The sequence below is a fragment of the Peromyscus californicus genome, unplaced genomic scaffold (assembly GCF_007827085.1).
Source record: "Peromyscus californicus insignis strain IS unplaced genomic scaffold, ASM782708v3 Scaffold_11__1_contigs__length_118956290, whole genome shotgun sequence".
NCBI classification, from domain to species: domain Eukaryota; kingdom Metazoa; phylum Chordata; class Mammalia; order Rodentia; family Cricetidae; genus Peromyscus; species Peromyscus californicus.
The window spans coordinates 4,068,615-4,085,072 of NW_026294402.1; the positions used below are offsets into that span (position 1 = coordinate 4,068,615).

At 38.8% G+C, this 16,458-nt stretch overlaps 1 protein-coding gene across 2 annotated transcripts in view; it reads right to left on the reverse strand.

Annotated features, from left to right (window-relative positions):
* Window positions 1-16,458, reverse strand: part of Dync2h1 (dynein cytoplasmic 2 heavy chain 1) — a 260,746-nt gene that overhangs the window by 109,735 nt on the left and 134,553 nt on the right. Inside the window, exons 60-65 of one of the 2 annotated variants that reach the window (XM_052751655.1) lie at window positions 7,633-7,719; window positions 6,368-6,494; window positions 5,629-5,770; window positions 4,865-4,974; window positions 1,500-1,520; window positions 210-308 (exon numbers count right to left, since the gene is read on the reverse strand). In XM_052751655.1, the coding sequence (XP_052607615.1) occupies window positions 210-308; window positions 1,500-1,520; window positions 4,865-4,974; window positions 5,629-5,770; window positions 6,368-6,494; window positions 7,633-7,719 (586 nt within the window). The remainder of the gene's footprint in view (window positions 1-209; window positions 309-1,499; window positions 1,521-4,864; window positions 4,975-5,628; window positions 5,771-6,367; window positions 6,495-7,632; window positions 7,720-16,458) is intronic. The other variant, XM_052751659.1, reaches the window with a different exon arrangement.

Consider the following 16,458-nt stretch of genomic DNA (forward strand, 5'->3'; position numbering starts at 1 on the left):
TGAGTCGCCAGCACCAAAAACGATGTGTATTCTCCTATGCTAGAAGTGACAGACCTGCAGCCATGAGAACTACCCTTCTCCCTCCCCCAGATCCCCATGAGGAATGCTGCAGGGAGCTCACTCTGCACGTGTCTTCTCATTATGGACCCTGAGCTGTATTCACTGTTGGTTTATCAGCAGTCAGGACCTGAGTTTTAAGTAGTGCATACCTGTTGGTTAATAACTTCCAAACGTGAGTCTTTCAGATGTGTCTTTAACCATTCTGTTGCCTGAGAGGACGGGTCTATCAGAAATGGGCACACACGACTCTAGTGGGGAAAAAAGGCTTTTTAAATAATGATGAATTTTTATATTTTTATTTAAACAGAAATAAATTCCTAAAAATTGGAAATCAATTGCAAAATAAGCTTTTCTGTGTCTTTGTAGAATGTGACTCTATCAAGCACAAAGTGGAAGAGATGGTGTGGCTTTTATCTGCACCAAAAGCCACTTAGATAAATTACTAGGAACAAGTAGTAAACAATTAAATCTAATTGCAATAAAGTGAACATACTCTGCAAATTTCCTTCAAGGGAAACTGACTAGGCTGTCCATTAGGGTCTAAAGAACTAGGAACACATTTGTGCAGAATGTTTCACACTGGTAAACCACAGCACTGAAGTTGCCTTCCTACAGCACTTATACAGAGGAAAAGACACAACATACAAACATAAAACACGTATTACCTATTCCACATTTTTATTTGTTTATTTACTTTCTTATTTTATGTGCATTGGTATTTTGCCTCATGTATGCCTGGGTGAGGTGTTGGGTCCCCTGGAACTGAAGTTACAGATAGCTGTGAACCACCATGTGGTTGCTGGGAATGGAACCCAGGTCCTCTGGAAGATCAGTCAGTGCTCTTAACCACTGAGCCATCTCTCCAGCCACATCTATACAATATTTTTTAATCATCATTATCTAGTAAATGTAGTTAAACAATCAACCAATTTTTCTTTAATTTTCTCACTAGAAGAACAACACAACTGCTATCGTGGTAAAAGAACACACACGACAATGGGTGTAACACAATGAGAACTGGACTGCGTCTAGCAGGAACACATGGGTAACTTCAGTGGCATGTCAGGGGAAGGGGATGGCAGGAACTAACAACTCCCCCAAACAGTTTCCATTGCCAACACTGTTCAGGATGTGAAGACACTAAACAGATGCTGGATTTTCCAACAGCTGCACTGTGGGTCTCAGTTCTCCAGACATTTCCTCACACAACCCCACTGTGTAATCCTCACCAGGCATCTGTGTCTGGAGGCCTCTCTTACTGCTCCACTGTATGAAGACACAACCCCTGGCAAAATGACTTGGCTAGCAAATGACTCTTCAGTGTTACTATGGGTTTAGATCTGGTTTTATGCTAACATCCAGTAATAAACATTTCATAGTTCTGCTAGATTTTGTCACACCCTCAATATTATTACTTTTAAAATTGAAAGAGTTCTTACCCATGATTTCAAACCAATGATCTGATGCAGTCAGAAAAAAAAAGAGGTGATAATATTTTTAAGCATCTCATTTTAGCAAAGTATGTGTAACAAACCTAAACCAACTTACTAGTTGGTTTTCATCTTATATATACTTCTTTATAGAACTTTAGATAAATTCTCTGAGGTACATTTTATCTCTGTGTTCCATGATAAAATGGAGCTAAAATTACACTTAACACATTCTAACAGATAAAAAATGATGAGCTTCCATTCCCTCATTCATTCACTTACCATGCTAGGTAACAACCATAGGAATACAGACAAGGAGTCCAGAAATGAAGATCTATTTCCTTACCTTCAATGACTTCATATCCAATTAAGAAGCAAAAATGAAAACTGCATGATCAGGAAGTACATAAGATACATAGGAGAGATGTGGAATTGGGGTAGGAAAAGTCAAATCAAATTAAGCCAAGAAAGATTATCCAGGCAAAGGAGCTAATCCCACAATGGACAAGAGGCTGCGAAAGCTGGAGCAGTCGGACAACTCCAGTCGTCAGGCAGAGCTGAATTTGGAAAGTGTGGGCAAAGATTATGCTTTTAACAGAACAGATAGAAGAATTAGTAAGGGCTGCCTGACCAGGAAGAACTTCCTATGCCATGTCTCACACGCAATGTATATTCATTCCATTCCATTACGAGTAATGAAGATTTCACACTGCAGGCAAGGAAAAGTGACTAGGATACACCATGGAAACATTGTGAGTAGCAGACTAACATTTTAGGAACATCACTCCAGGAAACGAAACAAGCAACCCAAAGGGGGAAGATGCTGGCTGGCACAGTACGTTTCTCTAGGTACAAAGTAAAGCCACAGAAGTGAATGTGATGGTTCTGGAGATATCTGAGGAATGCATTTAGTGAGACTGAAGAGGATAAGAAAGGGTTTATGATCGAGAGCTGCCCGGCCTACCCTGCACGGCACACTCAGGGTATCTGATAGGGTCACATTCAGATAGTGGTCACCTGCCACTGCATGGCAATGCTAAACAAATGGCTCACCTGAATCCTTGTAGAAGATTAACAGGCTGGGGGTGAGGAGAGGAGGAGGGATATGTTTCTAATCGAGAAACAAACTGAAATTGGTCAATGTGAAGTCAGCAAAAGCCAATGTCATTGAAAGATAGAGACAAGCTATCTGTGATCAAATCTATCTACTCCTTATAGAGAGGGGGCCAGCCTGTTGACATAGGCCTATACATAATACCAGCATCGTAGAGGCAAAAAGATCAGGAGTTCAAGATCACACTTAGCTACACAGCAAGTTCAAGGCCAGCCTGGGTAACATGAGATTCCAGTAGTTAATCCTTAGAGAATTCATTTCACAAACCTCACCTAGTATGTTTATAGATGCAACTAAGCATGTGCTTCCCAATCACACATTTAACTACAATGTATTTCAGACCTAACATATCTTCTTAGACTTGGGATACAATGTTGACCATAATGGCAAATTCATGCTAATCTAATCTATTTTCCAAGTGATTTGGGGGGAGGGGGGTGAAGGTGCATTAGGAGTGTGCATAAGTCTTCAAAAGAATTGTCAATATTAAATGGAATTTAAATATAAGCTTATTATTAAAATTAAATTCACAGGCAAGTTCCAATATTGATTATGAACCCAATTCTGAAGAGAAAGTTGTCTTTTCAGTTATTAGCAATATATACATATATATATTCTCATAAACATGTTTTCTAAAGGCTTACCTCCCCCATCACTCATCCTTAGGAAATAATTCTTAAACCATCAAAGGTCTTGAGGGGAACTGTTTATGGTTTGTTTTGCTTTGGGTTTTTGAGATATCATCTCACTATGTATATGTAACCTATGATGACCTTGAACTCCCTCAAATCTTCCTGCTTCAGCCTCTCAGGCTAGGATAGCATGAATGTGTCACTATGCCAGACTTATTAATATTTGTGAATCGTGACTTTCTTTGATAACTGAAGTGAGAAGAAGGATCAATAAGTACGACAAGCATGACACACAGGGTGTAGAATGACAGACACAACGTAGGGCAACACCTGACAAAGACTTTAGTACAAAGGCAGCTGAGGCTCCAGATGTTTATTTCAGTGCAGAAGAAGATAAAAAACTGTTCAAAAAGCAAATCAAGAAACAGTAAAATCAAATTAAATTAAGAAAACCACTCAATTTGTAGTCAGCGACTTCTTCCAGGCTACACACCTGGACAGTTAATTAATAGGTCTAATAAAACAAAACAAATTAGAGGAATAAATAGGACCCAAACCAAGAAAAATATTCCATGCTACCTAAAGAGGAGCATTTGATGTACATATATACACACATACTTGGGGGGGGGGAGCAAGATACTAAAATAGAGAAAAGAAAAAGATTTATGCTCAGGAAAAAAGGTTACTGAGAGGAGGGAGGATAATGGTGATATAAAGTATAATATATTGAGACAGAAAATGAATTCCCATCACTTAGGAGGGAAATTAGTATGCACTTTGCATGGGCCAGCGAGGACAGCGTGGGTGCACTGGCCCCCATGCCTGATCACACCAAAGGGGAGGCGACTCCTGCACAGTGTCTTCCAGCCTCCATGTATGTACGCACACAACGTGCAATAAACAAATACAAAAACTGTGAGAGGTACATCAAGTTATGATAAAACCAAACTTCATTTAAAGTTTGTGATTTGTTCATCAAATCATAAGACAAAACAAAAAGGTATAAACGTGAGAAGGGGACCAGTGGGGTGGTCATCAGGATAACAGTGAAAGAGAAAGGAGGCTGAGGAGAGAGAGTCAAGAGAATGAACTAAGCACATAATGAAACTGTCATTCAACAATGTAATACATTTTTTAGTCTATGATGTTTGTAACCATGGCTTTCAGTATGGCTTTCATATTCACTACCAAGAAAGTATTTTCAACTGTAAGAAAACACACTACATGAAACAATTTTCCAAAACGTATAGATGTTCATTTCTAACTTGTAACCTAAAACTTCTTTTGTCATTGTAGAATTTTGTTTGGTAAATTAAATTAAATTGAAACACAAAGTTTATGCAAGAAATAAAGCATGAGACAATTCAGTGTTCTCCACAATATAACTATTACTACTAGAAAGTTCAATTTTGAGTACTTTAACATCATAAAGTACTATCATCTTAGCTCATACTTTTATATTTAATTGAAAATAAATTACATTAAACAGTAGATAATCAACTTTAATTACCAATATATTTGCCATTTTATTCAACTAAAAAAAAAAAATAGGTGCAAGAGCCACAACATGTTTACACTGCAGTGTTGCCAGCTCTCCACATAACCTCTGAGACAAGCTTTTCAGTTACCTGTAAGATCACAATGGCATTCTCTATGGAGAGGTCATCAGAGGGAAGGCCTTCACTTTTCCAGATCAGCTGCTCACTTTCAGTACAGAGAAATCTCCTTAGATCGAATTCTGAAAAGCAAAAGGCATCAAGTAGTCAGCATAGCGACCAGCACCTGACAGACGACAGACTGGCACCATGGCGACCAGCACCTGACAGACGACAGACTGGCACCATGGCGACCAGCACCTGACAGACAGACTGGCACCATGGCGACCAGCACCTGACAGACAGACTGGCACGGGAGGCCCATGGCATGCTGTGGCCTCACACCCATTCCTGTGCATCACAACACAAACCCAGGAAAAAGCTTTGTAAAATGTGAAAACGAGCAGAACTCATGAATGAATTACTTCTAAGTGAATATTTAACAGCCACAATAAGTTGTGAAAACCACAAAATTCACAAGAAAAGTTAGAGCCTCCCATTTCATTTTGGCATGTAAAATTAATGTTAAAAAATAACATACTGAGCTATACTCATGCAAAATTAAAAATAATTCAAAGGGAGGTCTGTTTCTTATATGGATATAAGAGTAGAAAACCTATAAGAATGAAACAATTTACAAAAAAAAGATCCATGTGATTTGGCAAATCTGAAGTAGTCATACTATCTCTGGTGACACACAGAGGGAAAAACGTCCCATGAAGAGAAGTAAAGGGAACAGGCGGAAGGGCCATTTTTGGCATACTGAAATTTCAAGTTCATAGTAACTCAATACAAACTCTCTAGACCAGCTGCCTTGGTCCATTCTTCCAGACAGTTCTTCCTGAGGCCTTCCGGGGCAGCAGAGAGGTAGGTTATGAATGCAGCCGCCAGCTGAGCTCTTTTGGGGAGGGTCGCTAGCTCCTCCGATATCTCGGCAACCTGTAAGAAGACAGCGCTCGTGTGGCACTCCCTCAGAAGACAGGATGGCTTCCCAGTTAGGACAATAACCCAGCATTCACTCAAGTGGTAACACCTTAACAACTCTATCACAAAAATTTCAAAAGATCAGTGAGAACTCAAAGTTTTTAAAAGTTTGAGACACAAGATATTTCTATAAATAAAACATGTTTTGTTATATACATGCCCTCCGTCACACACAATTAAATTTAAATAAATTTAAACAGGAAGTTACCAATGTTGAAATCATGGAATATTTCAATAAGAAACAACTGGTGAACAGTGTTGAATATTAACCTTATTTTTGTGGTAAAGTTCCCCAGATCCTTGCCCTCCCTGCCCTCCTCATTGACAACACAGGCAAGCGCAAGGGGAACAGGTTGTTTCCTAAAGTATGTCATAAAAAGACACTTTGATTAAAGACAAGTTTAATTACTGACTGATTATTCACTTCTACATTATTTGTCAAAGGCCAACTATAAGTTAATGGGTATTTTTCCTGGTCCCCTTTAAAAAGCAAAAAAACAAATACATTCTGTACACCCAGGTTTCCTGTGTTTGTGGCTCTTCTAGACACACCTGAGTGTTCCACCTCCGGTGCTCTCTGTCCAGCTGACTGATCAGGACGTCAGCAGCTTTGATTGTCTCCTGTGCCTTGGTGACTTCAGCTTCAAGTTTGGCAGCTTCTGAAGTCCTGCTCTGAAATCTAAGAAAACATGAACATACAATTATAAACAAAAACTTGTCCTTGGGACATACTGATTATATGTGTGTTTGAAATAGCATTAATAAGATAGACAAATATACAAACATTTACACTTAAAGCTTTCCCTCTTGCTCTAGTAGCTCTCAGCGGTAGAATATAACCCAAACACAAAGCCCTAGGGCCACTGCTCTGTACCAAAACTCAGTACATCAGTCTGTACTCAAGGACTGGACAGAGCCCTTGCAGGCAACATCCTATACACACTTCTCCTGGTGTTTACTCAAGACTTTGACCCTAAGAATTAGCCAGCCATTTTCTATAATTGTCTTTCTTCCTATTCTAGTTGCACAAACCTATCTGCTACCATGAGAACTTTTTACATGATGATAACATAGTTTATCTTTAAAATTTCCTTCAACATCTTCCACCCACTCTCTTCCTCTCACCTTACTTCTTGACCTAATCTTCTCAAGTATCTACCTGCCAAAACGAAATTATCTGGTCCATTGTAAATCACCTCTCACATAGTATCCATTTGCCAGATTTTAACAGTCTTTTATGTATGTCTGTATATGAATATGTGTGTGATATATGCATGTGTACACTGTGCAGGTATGGTCATCTGTGAAGAAACATGTGGAAGCCAGAGGTGCATGCTGGGATGTCTTCCCCAACCACTTCCTCCACATTCTCATAACAAAAAGGAAATGTGACATATAATATCTAAGATAATTTCTTATAATTTTTTCTAAAATTAGCAGAGTCTTCCCTAGCATGCACAAGACCCTGATTTTGATCCCTAGTACCACAAGAAAAAACAAATCACTTGTAAAAAAATTATTACTATTATTTATTTGGGCTTTTCATTTTTTTTTTCAGACGGGGTCTTATGTAGCCCAGGCTGCCCTCTAACTAGCCATGTAGCCAAGGATGATCCTAAACCCCAGTCCTCTTCACCATGTCCCAAGTACTGGGACCACAGGCACGAACAGTTACATGGCTAAGTAAAAACGGTTCCTCGACTACTCTCTCCGTGTCTCAACCCGGGAGTGACAGGAGAGGAGGAAAAACAATGGTTACAACCAGGACGTGAACTCTTTCCAATGGACTGAGACCTGAGCTGCAAACTGAAACTTACTTTTCTTTGAGTTCTGACACTTTTTTACCAACAGAGTTAAGAAGGTCTTCTAGCTTCCTTTTTCTATCTTCAGTTTTCTTCAAATTCCTAAAGTGGAAGTCAATGTTAGAAGTCATTCTATTTTAGATTTCAGTATTAAAGCAGCACTTTCAGGAATGATACTGCAGTAAATGTGACAGAACCACCATAGTTCGGTGTTATGACACTTCTGCATAGGAAAATGAAGCAATGCCTAAATTAAAAGTGAATCTTTTGAAAAACTCATACAGTTTTTTGGAACTAGTATTTAAAAAGACTTGTGCATACAGATTCTGAAGAAAAAAAAACAAATGTGTTCATTGATCTTCTTTCAAAAACTATATAAAATGATACCAATGAATAAATATGCACATCCTATATAAATGATAAAGAGAATTTAAAAGTGTGGCAAAGGAAAACTTTCAAAAACATTTGGAAAATAAAGACTAATAGGTTAGAATAAAAAAGCAAAAAAAAAAAAAAAAAAAAGAAAAGAGATGCCTGCAAGAAGGAATAGTAAAATAAGCAGAATTCCAAACTGCTCAGAGAGGGTAAGCACCAACTGTCTCCAAAGGGAACAGAAAAGCTGGAGACACAAACATGTCCAACAGTTGTAGGATGCACTGAAGGGTAGATCTCAACTGCATCCCTCCCCTAAAAGCAAACTTTTAAACCAAGCCAAAATTCAAAACATCTAGCTGACAATCCATCCACTCTACCTAGCTCCACTGACACCATATATACAAGACATGACACTTCTTTGTGGGAAAAGTGAATGTACCCACAAATACTGAAGAGTGGTCATTGCCTGGCCAATCTACACCTGAATACTTAATCCTCACACCAGAAGAAGGGGAACACAAAGCACACACTGCTTTGTAAACGAATTTCTAAATGATCTTATTAAATAAAAAACATGGAGCCAGAAATTTGGGTTAAAGCCTTAGAGAGATCAGGGAAATATGGAAAGCCACCAGCTAACCTCACCTTACCAACTCCACAGCTTCCAAGGAGCGTGACTTCCTGTCTACCCAGGCTTATATGCCTTGCTTTTCTGCCCTCTCATTGGCTCTCAGCCCAGCTACCTCACTTCCTCTTCCTACGCAGCTCTATCACTGCCTGTCTTTACAGACCTCCTGGTCTCTTTGGTTGGTACTGGGATTAAAGGCGTATGTCAACACGCCTGGCTCTGTTCCCTAGTGTGGCCTTGAACACACAGAGATCATGCCTGCTCAGGGATTAAGGGCGTGTGCTGCCTGACTTTTTTGTTTACTTAAAATGGCTGACCTTCTCCCCCTGATCTCCAAGCAAGCTTTATTAACGCACAAATAAAATATCACCACATTGGTGTCTATGATTGGATATTGGTTACTGTAAGTCAAGGACAGAGCATGTCAAGAATGCTTCATAACCAATCTTCAGAGCAAATGAGCACATGATTACAGGAGGATAGACTGAAGGTCAGGAAGAAAAATAGAATAAAAATTACATCCTCAAGTGGATAGAGAGAATATTAGAGAAAAAAGGCAAACTTGGAAGAGTCTAATATGGTGATGGAAATACAAACAGAACAGGGAAGCAATGGGAAGACCTCTGAGAAACTAGAACACAGGAACACAGGTGTGGAAGGCAGGCAGGTGCACTGTATGCACTAAACACCAAATCCCTGGACCAAGGGTCTCCCATGGGAGGCCTTTCTCTATTTTTTACTAAGTGTCATAATTATTACCAGAACCCTAAAATGATCAAGACCAGATATAAGAAAATACTAGATTGTTGTGGGAATTCATTCCATTCAACCAATGGCCTTTGGGCTATCAGGCCTGATGCGCATGGCCCTTTCTCGGTATATGACTGGTTAAAACTGAGAAGAGGGGGCTGGAGACCAAATGGTGGGTCCCCATCCCCCTTAGGCTGAAGGAGGACAACAGCTGGATAAGTGGCGGTATTTATTACATTCTGTATTGGGAATATATTATCACCACTTTATACCTTAATAAGTTCCAGAGGTCCTTAAACAGACTCTTGTAGATTTGCATAACAAATGGCACCCAACGTTTGTGGTAAACCAAGGCTGCCTAAACAGGTCAATGGCCAGGTGGCCCGCCTTACTGCCTGATTCTGGTCCACACTCCATCTTTTGAAACCCTCTCCACTCCCAGGTCCCACTGCTGCTCGGCTGTGCCTGAGCGATTTTCTAAAATCCCTACTCTTAACTTGGCGTGGCGCCTGCAGCAGATTGGTCCACGTGTCTGTAGCCACCCGAGCAATGCCAGCTCGGGCTAATTTCTAACCCACCCACAATTGGCGGCTCTATGCCCCCGTCCAGGAGGCCAGCAGAGTTGCCTGACATCTCCTTATCCGGAAGAGACAGCAGGCTCACACAGACTCGCTTTGCACAGTGGCAACACCGCATTTGGAGGTAACTGACTGAACTAGGCATAACGCCACCCACTTGGGATGGGACTGCATTGGTTGTAGCCTATCCAGTGCCCGCACACATTGCTCATGTGCATCCCTGAGTGCCTAGGTCCCAGGAGCCTAGTGCCCTGCAACCTCAATCCCTAGACAATGTGTTCCAAAGCCTCTGAGCTCCTTCCTGCTTGGCACATTCTGCCAGTGTATGAGCAATGCCTGCCGCTAGCAAGCGGCACAGCACATGCCTGCACGGGTATATGCGTGCAAGTGCTCCACAAGCGTGCCTGCTCTGCAGCCTGGGCAAGGCATCATTCTGCTCCCCTTAAGCACTAGGGCCCAAAGAGGCCAGCGGCTAGCTGCATACAGCTGCACTCCCAGCTCCCGGCTCCTGAGCTCATGGTGTTCCCAAGGTCATGGTGTTCAAGCCTTGAGTGCCTGCTCATGGCAGCAACCACAGGTGGCACTCTCCACTCATTTTAATTCTGCTTAGAACTCACAGGTCAGCCAACCTTGGGGGCACAAGGCCAGAGAGCAGCCTACTAGGACCTGCTTTGGCACCACACCTGCGACACCTGCTGGACAGATATGGATATTACATTCTAAAATCCTCACACAAACCAGAAATCCAAATCTGTGGGTCAAGTAAGAGGTTTAAACCTAGGATAATCTTCCGAGGATTTTAACTGAGACAAATTACTTGATAACTTTAAGCTTTAACTGACAAATAATAAATAAGTAAATAGATAGATAGATAGATAGATAGATAGATAGATAGATAGATACTTAGAAAAATGTTTACAATTTGTAAATTTCTTCCACACCAATGGTGGATAATATCACCATTCAGGAAAATAAAAACTCTCTCATTGCTGCTATGAATGGAATGCTAGAAGCGATATGTGACCTACATGAGATAGACACATTTTTAGCTATAATCACTATTAGTCTGGCAATTCACGTCATATCCTTAAAAAAAAAAAAAGGGTTTGATAACAGTGCCAAAAATGAAACTCACTGAAAAGATGTGCAGTGTGCAAAGTGGTAATGAGAAATTAGCTGAAAAAATACATTACATGAAGAATGGTAACGAAAATTGGCAGACAAAATACATTCCGTGGAGCATGGTAATATGCATGTCATACAGATAATCATTAAGGAGGGCAAAGTAGCCTTGAGGGATAAGATAAAATCTTTAGAATTATATATGAATGATGAAAATAAGAAACTGATTGATCTAATGAAGTCGTTGGAATCATTCACTGCTTAGGAGGTTCAGACCCTACAGAAGGCAGTGACAAACATATTCCAAGCCTTAGAAGAACGTGTTAAAATTGATTTAAAAAAAAAAGCATTAAGGCACAGACAAAAGAGGTTAGAGGGGAATTAACCTAACCAGTACCTTACAGAGAGCTGTTGAGAGTGGTCAGCACACTTGCTATGATTTATACTGATACTGTTTGTGAAAAGCCAGCAAATAACAATTTTCCCAAAGGATATGCATATTGCAGGTGGGAACATTATATATATATATATATATATATATATATATATATATATATATATATATATATATATATATATATATATAAAGATTTAAAAGATATTAAGGAAGCAATAGTTTCCTATGGTGTGCATTCAACATATGTAAAGGCAGATGCTGCATACATGGTTTCTAGGAACAGAATTACTCCAAATGACTGGAATTAAAGAGTCTCAGCAGTATTAGAATATACTAATCAGTTACAATGGAAAAGCTGGTTGAAAGAAGAAGCTAAGGCTTCTTCTGTTTTGAGATTTCCCAAGATCAAATACTTGGTGAGGGCTGTTTTGCTGATGTTAATAAGCAGGGTACTTTTGATGAGCACACCTTGTCCCTGTGCTGTATGGAAGCCTTTAATGCTTGGGGTAAGATTCAAGAATCAGGAAAAAGAACTGAGCCATTTACTAAAGTCATACAATGTTCAAAAGAACCCTTTACTGACTTTTTGCAAAGACTGACTAAAATTGTAAGTAAAGAAATATCACATCATGAAGTCAGATGAGTACTAGTTGAATCTTTGGCTTTTGAAAATGCTAATTTAGAATGCAAAAAGGTAATTGCACCTTTAAAGATCAGATCAGCACCCATAGAAGAGTGAACCTAAAGCACAGTCAATATTGAGTCTCATAACTATAGTGATGAGGCTTGGATAAGAGAGATGATTTCCAAAGGCCTGAAGAGACATCAAAGTGTCAAATGTTTTAATTGTAGTAAACCAGGCCATCTAAGAAGAAATTGTACAAGGGTGTTCCTACAAACAATGTTTCTGCTAGGAATGACTCAAACAGAAGGCCCCAACATTCTGGATTATGCAGAAGATGTAGCAAAGGCTGACAGTGGACCAATGAATGCAGATCAACAAGAGACAAACAAGGTGACCCTTTATCATCAGGAAAATGCCTTGGGGGGCCACAGGCCCCCCAAGACAAATGTGGTCCAGTCTTTTCCAGTCACAGTGGAGGAAACTCCTCCCCAGAACAATTAGAGGATCCAGTACCTATTGTAAAAAACCATACTACTTTGGATGATAAAACAGCTTTGAAAGATGAGTGAAAAATTCCAGGAGAAACCATAAAACAAATATTTTGATAGACTTCTATGAATGACCAAAGACCAAAGCTAGCGGTACAAATAAGTAACATAATTGAAGGCTTGCTGGACACAGGAGCAGATGTAACTATAATTACACCAGAATCATGGCATATGAATTGTCCTCTTCAGGAGGTAGGTGTTCAGTTCCTACGATTGGAACACTATCTCGGGTGAAACAAAGCATAAGATGGGTTGAATGCCCAGGGCCAGAAGGACAGAGAGGAAAGTTGAGGCCATATGTGGCTAATGCAGTAGTGAATCTATAGGATCATGATCTGTTAGAGCAATGGAATACCTAGATTAACATTCCACAAATGAACTCATGTTTCTGGGAAGAATATTATTAAGCATGATAAAAAACAGTCACTGACCATTCAGGCTATACGAAAACAGGGCACAACAGCCATTAATCTCTCTGAGGTACAAATGGCCGTAACCTTAAAATGGTTAATTGGCAAACCTGTCTGCGTTGGGTAGTGGCCTATGACCTCAGAGAAACTACAGGCCTTAGAACAGCTGGTTCAGGAGCAGCTTAATGCTCACCATTTTGAAGAATCTACCAGCCCCTGAAATTCTCCTTTATTTGTTATTAAAAAGAAATGTGGAAAATGGAGAATGCTGACAGACCTGAGAGCCAAAAATAAAGTAATTCAGCCGATAGGCTCTCTACAGCCTGGAACATCTTTGCCTTCTCTGTTACCTAAAGAATGGTTTATTATAGTTATTGACTTAAAAGACTGTTTCTGCACTATAACTTTACAAGAAAAGGATAGGAAAAAATTTGTCTTCACAGTACCTACTTACAATAATTCTGAGCCAGTTAAGATATAGCAATGGAAGGTTCTCCCACAGGGAATGTTAAATAGCCCAACCCTATGCCTATATTTTGTGCAAAAACCATTGAAAAGAATTCCAAGTTTCCACAATCTATAATCTAACACTATATGGACAATATCTTTTTAGCTGATTCAAAGGTAGATAGTTTTATTAAAAATGTTTGAAGAAGTAAAGAAAGTTTTGCCTTGTTGGGGATTACAAATTGCCCCTGAAAAAATACAAAGAGGAGATTCTATTAACTACTTAGGTTACAAAATAGGTTTACAAAAAATTCGACCCCAAAAGGTACAAATCAGCAGAGATCGATTGCTGACTCTTAACAGCTTTCAAAGATTGCTAGGAGACATTTCCAATTTATACTCCACTATTGAGATAAATGCTAATAAACTGGGTAATTTGTTCAATATCCTAGATGGGGACAAGGACTTAAATAGTTCAAGAGAATTAACAGCTGAAGCTGAGAGAGAAAGAAACTGCAGAAGGCACATGTGGATTGTGTGGATCCAGAGCTTAACTGCATTCTGGTTATAGTACCCTCTATACATTCCCCTACATGGATTTAGATGCAGAGGGAATATACTATATTGAAATGGATATTTCTACCACATAAACAGAGTAAAAAATTAAAGACATATGTGGAAAAAGATTTCTGATTTGATTTTAAAAGGAAAATTAAGACTTCATCAATTGACAAGAATGGACCCAACAGAAATTGTAGTACCTTTAACTAAGGAGGAAATTTCCTCTTTATAGAAAGATAATGAATATTGGCAAAGAGCTTGCAGTAATTTTTTTGGGAGAGATTAATAGCAGTTACCCAAAAAGCAAGAGAATTAAATTCATAAAAAGAACTAATTGGGTCCTTCCTCACATTGTGAAAGAACAACAATTTCTGGAGTCCCTATGTTCTATATTGATGCAAATATATCAGGAAAGACAAGATATAAATCAGGAAATTTAAGTAAAGTGGTTCAAAGCCCTCATGATTCTGTACAAAAGTCGGAAGTGTATGCAATTCTCATGGTACCAATGGACTTTACAGAACCTCTCAATACAGCTACTGACTCTCCATATGCAGAAAGAGTTGTCTTACATATTGAAACTGCAGAATTTATTCTTGATAAAACAGAATTAACTTCATTACTTACACAATTACAGGAAACAATCAGGACTAGGAATCATCCCACATCATATACACACACACACACACACACACACACACACACACACACACACACACACATATATATATGTCACATCAGATCCCATATGGGTCTGCCAGGCCCTCTAGCACAAGATAATGATGAAATTGATCAATTATTAATAGGAAATGTGCTGGAGGCCTAAGAATTTCATTAAAAACACCATGTCAATTGCAAGGGTTTGAAAAAGAACTTTTCAATCAATTGGCAACAAGCCAAGGAGATCATAAAAAAAAAGTCCTATTTGTTCCTTTTATATAACCAAACTCCCTTTCCTGCAGGAAGTAAACCTAAAGGTGTACAAAGAAATGAAATTTGGCAAATGGATGTGTTTCATTTTGCAGAATTTGGACAATTAAAATATATTATATATATACAAATATATGTATATATATACATATATATGTATATATATATATATATATATATATATATATATATCAGATACATTTTCAAGATTTCAATGGGCAACTGCTTTGAGTTCTGAAAAGGTTGATTCTGCAATTACACACCTATTAGAAGTCATGGCTATCATGGGTATACCTGTACAAATTAAGACTGACAATGCTCCAGCATATGTCTCTAGTAAAATGAAACAGTATTTTGCATATTAGAATACAAAAGCATATTACAGGTATACCACACAATCCTACATGACAGATGATTGTAGAAAGATCTAATCACACTTTAAAAGAAATGCTTACTAAACAGAAAGGGGGAACTAAGACCCCAGAAATAGATTGCACAATGCCTTATTTACCCTGAATTTTCTTAATTCTAATGAGAAAGGAACAGCTATGGAGAGACATTAGACAACAGAAAAAACTACTGAGTTAAATCAACCCATGTTCTTTAAAAATGTGTTGATCTCAGAACAGAAACCAGGATATGCGTTACGCTGGGGAAGGAGTTTAGCTTTTGTTTCCACAGGTGAAGAAAAGATATGGATACCATCAAAATTAATAAAGATTTGATTCGAACAGGAGAAACTTCTTAATAAAAAGAAGTGATAGTTCATCCACCAATGTGGCAATTCTACAAGTTGTAAGGAAAACTCACCAAACAAGGGTCAGGACATGGTTCTGTTTTTGTCTTTACAGGAAAACAGAAATGCCCATTTTCAAGAAGTCAAAAGACCTTGGGACATCTAGACATCTAAAGAAGGGAAAGCTATCCAAAAAAAAAAAACACCAAGCAAAGAAAAATCTGACCTAATGGTACCAATATTCTCATTGGGGTAAAAGCTCACTACATAAGCATCAATATCTTTTTACTTCTCAAAAAAGTTGAAGTCCTAATTAAAGCTGGCTTTGGAGTTGGAGTGTGGTTCTCTCCTTCTCTAAATCTAAGCATGGTGTTAAAAGAAAAAAATTAAGAGTTTCTGTCTCATATCAGAAGAGTCACCTCGTGTGGGACAGAAGAAAACTAAAAGTCTAGGGACTATTGTCACAATTTTCTTTCTCCCCATACTTATTCTTGACTCTTTAGAACCTTTCTTTACATATATTATGATCTTAAAATTTAAACTTTCTATCTTGATATTAATAATGTTTAAGTTTTCCACAGTGAACAATAAGTTTTCCTAATCACAATCTCAGAAGTCCCCAGAAGGAAGATGGGAACCCACAACGATTCTACTTGGTTCATAATGATGCCACTGAGCCAAAAAACAGCACACTAAGATCGGCTTTAGACAGCAAACTGCTCAGGACAGTTCCA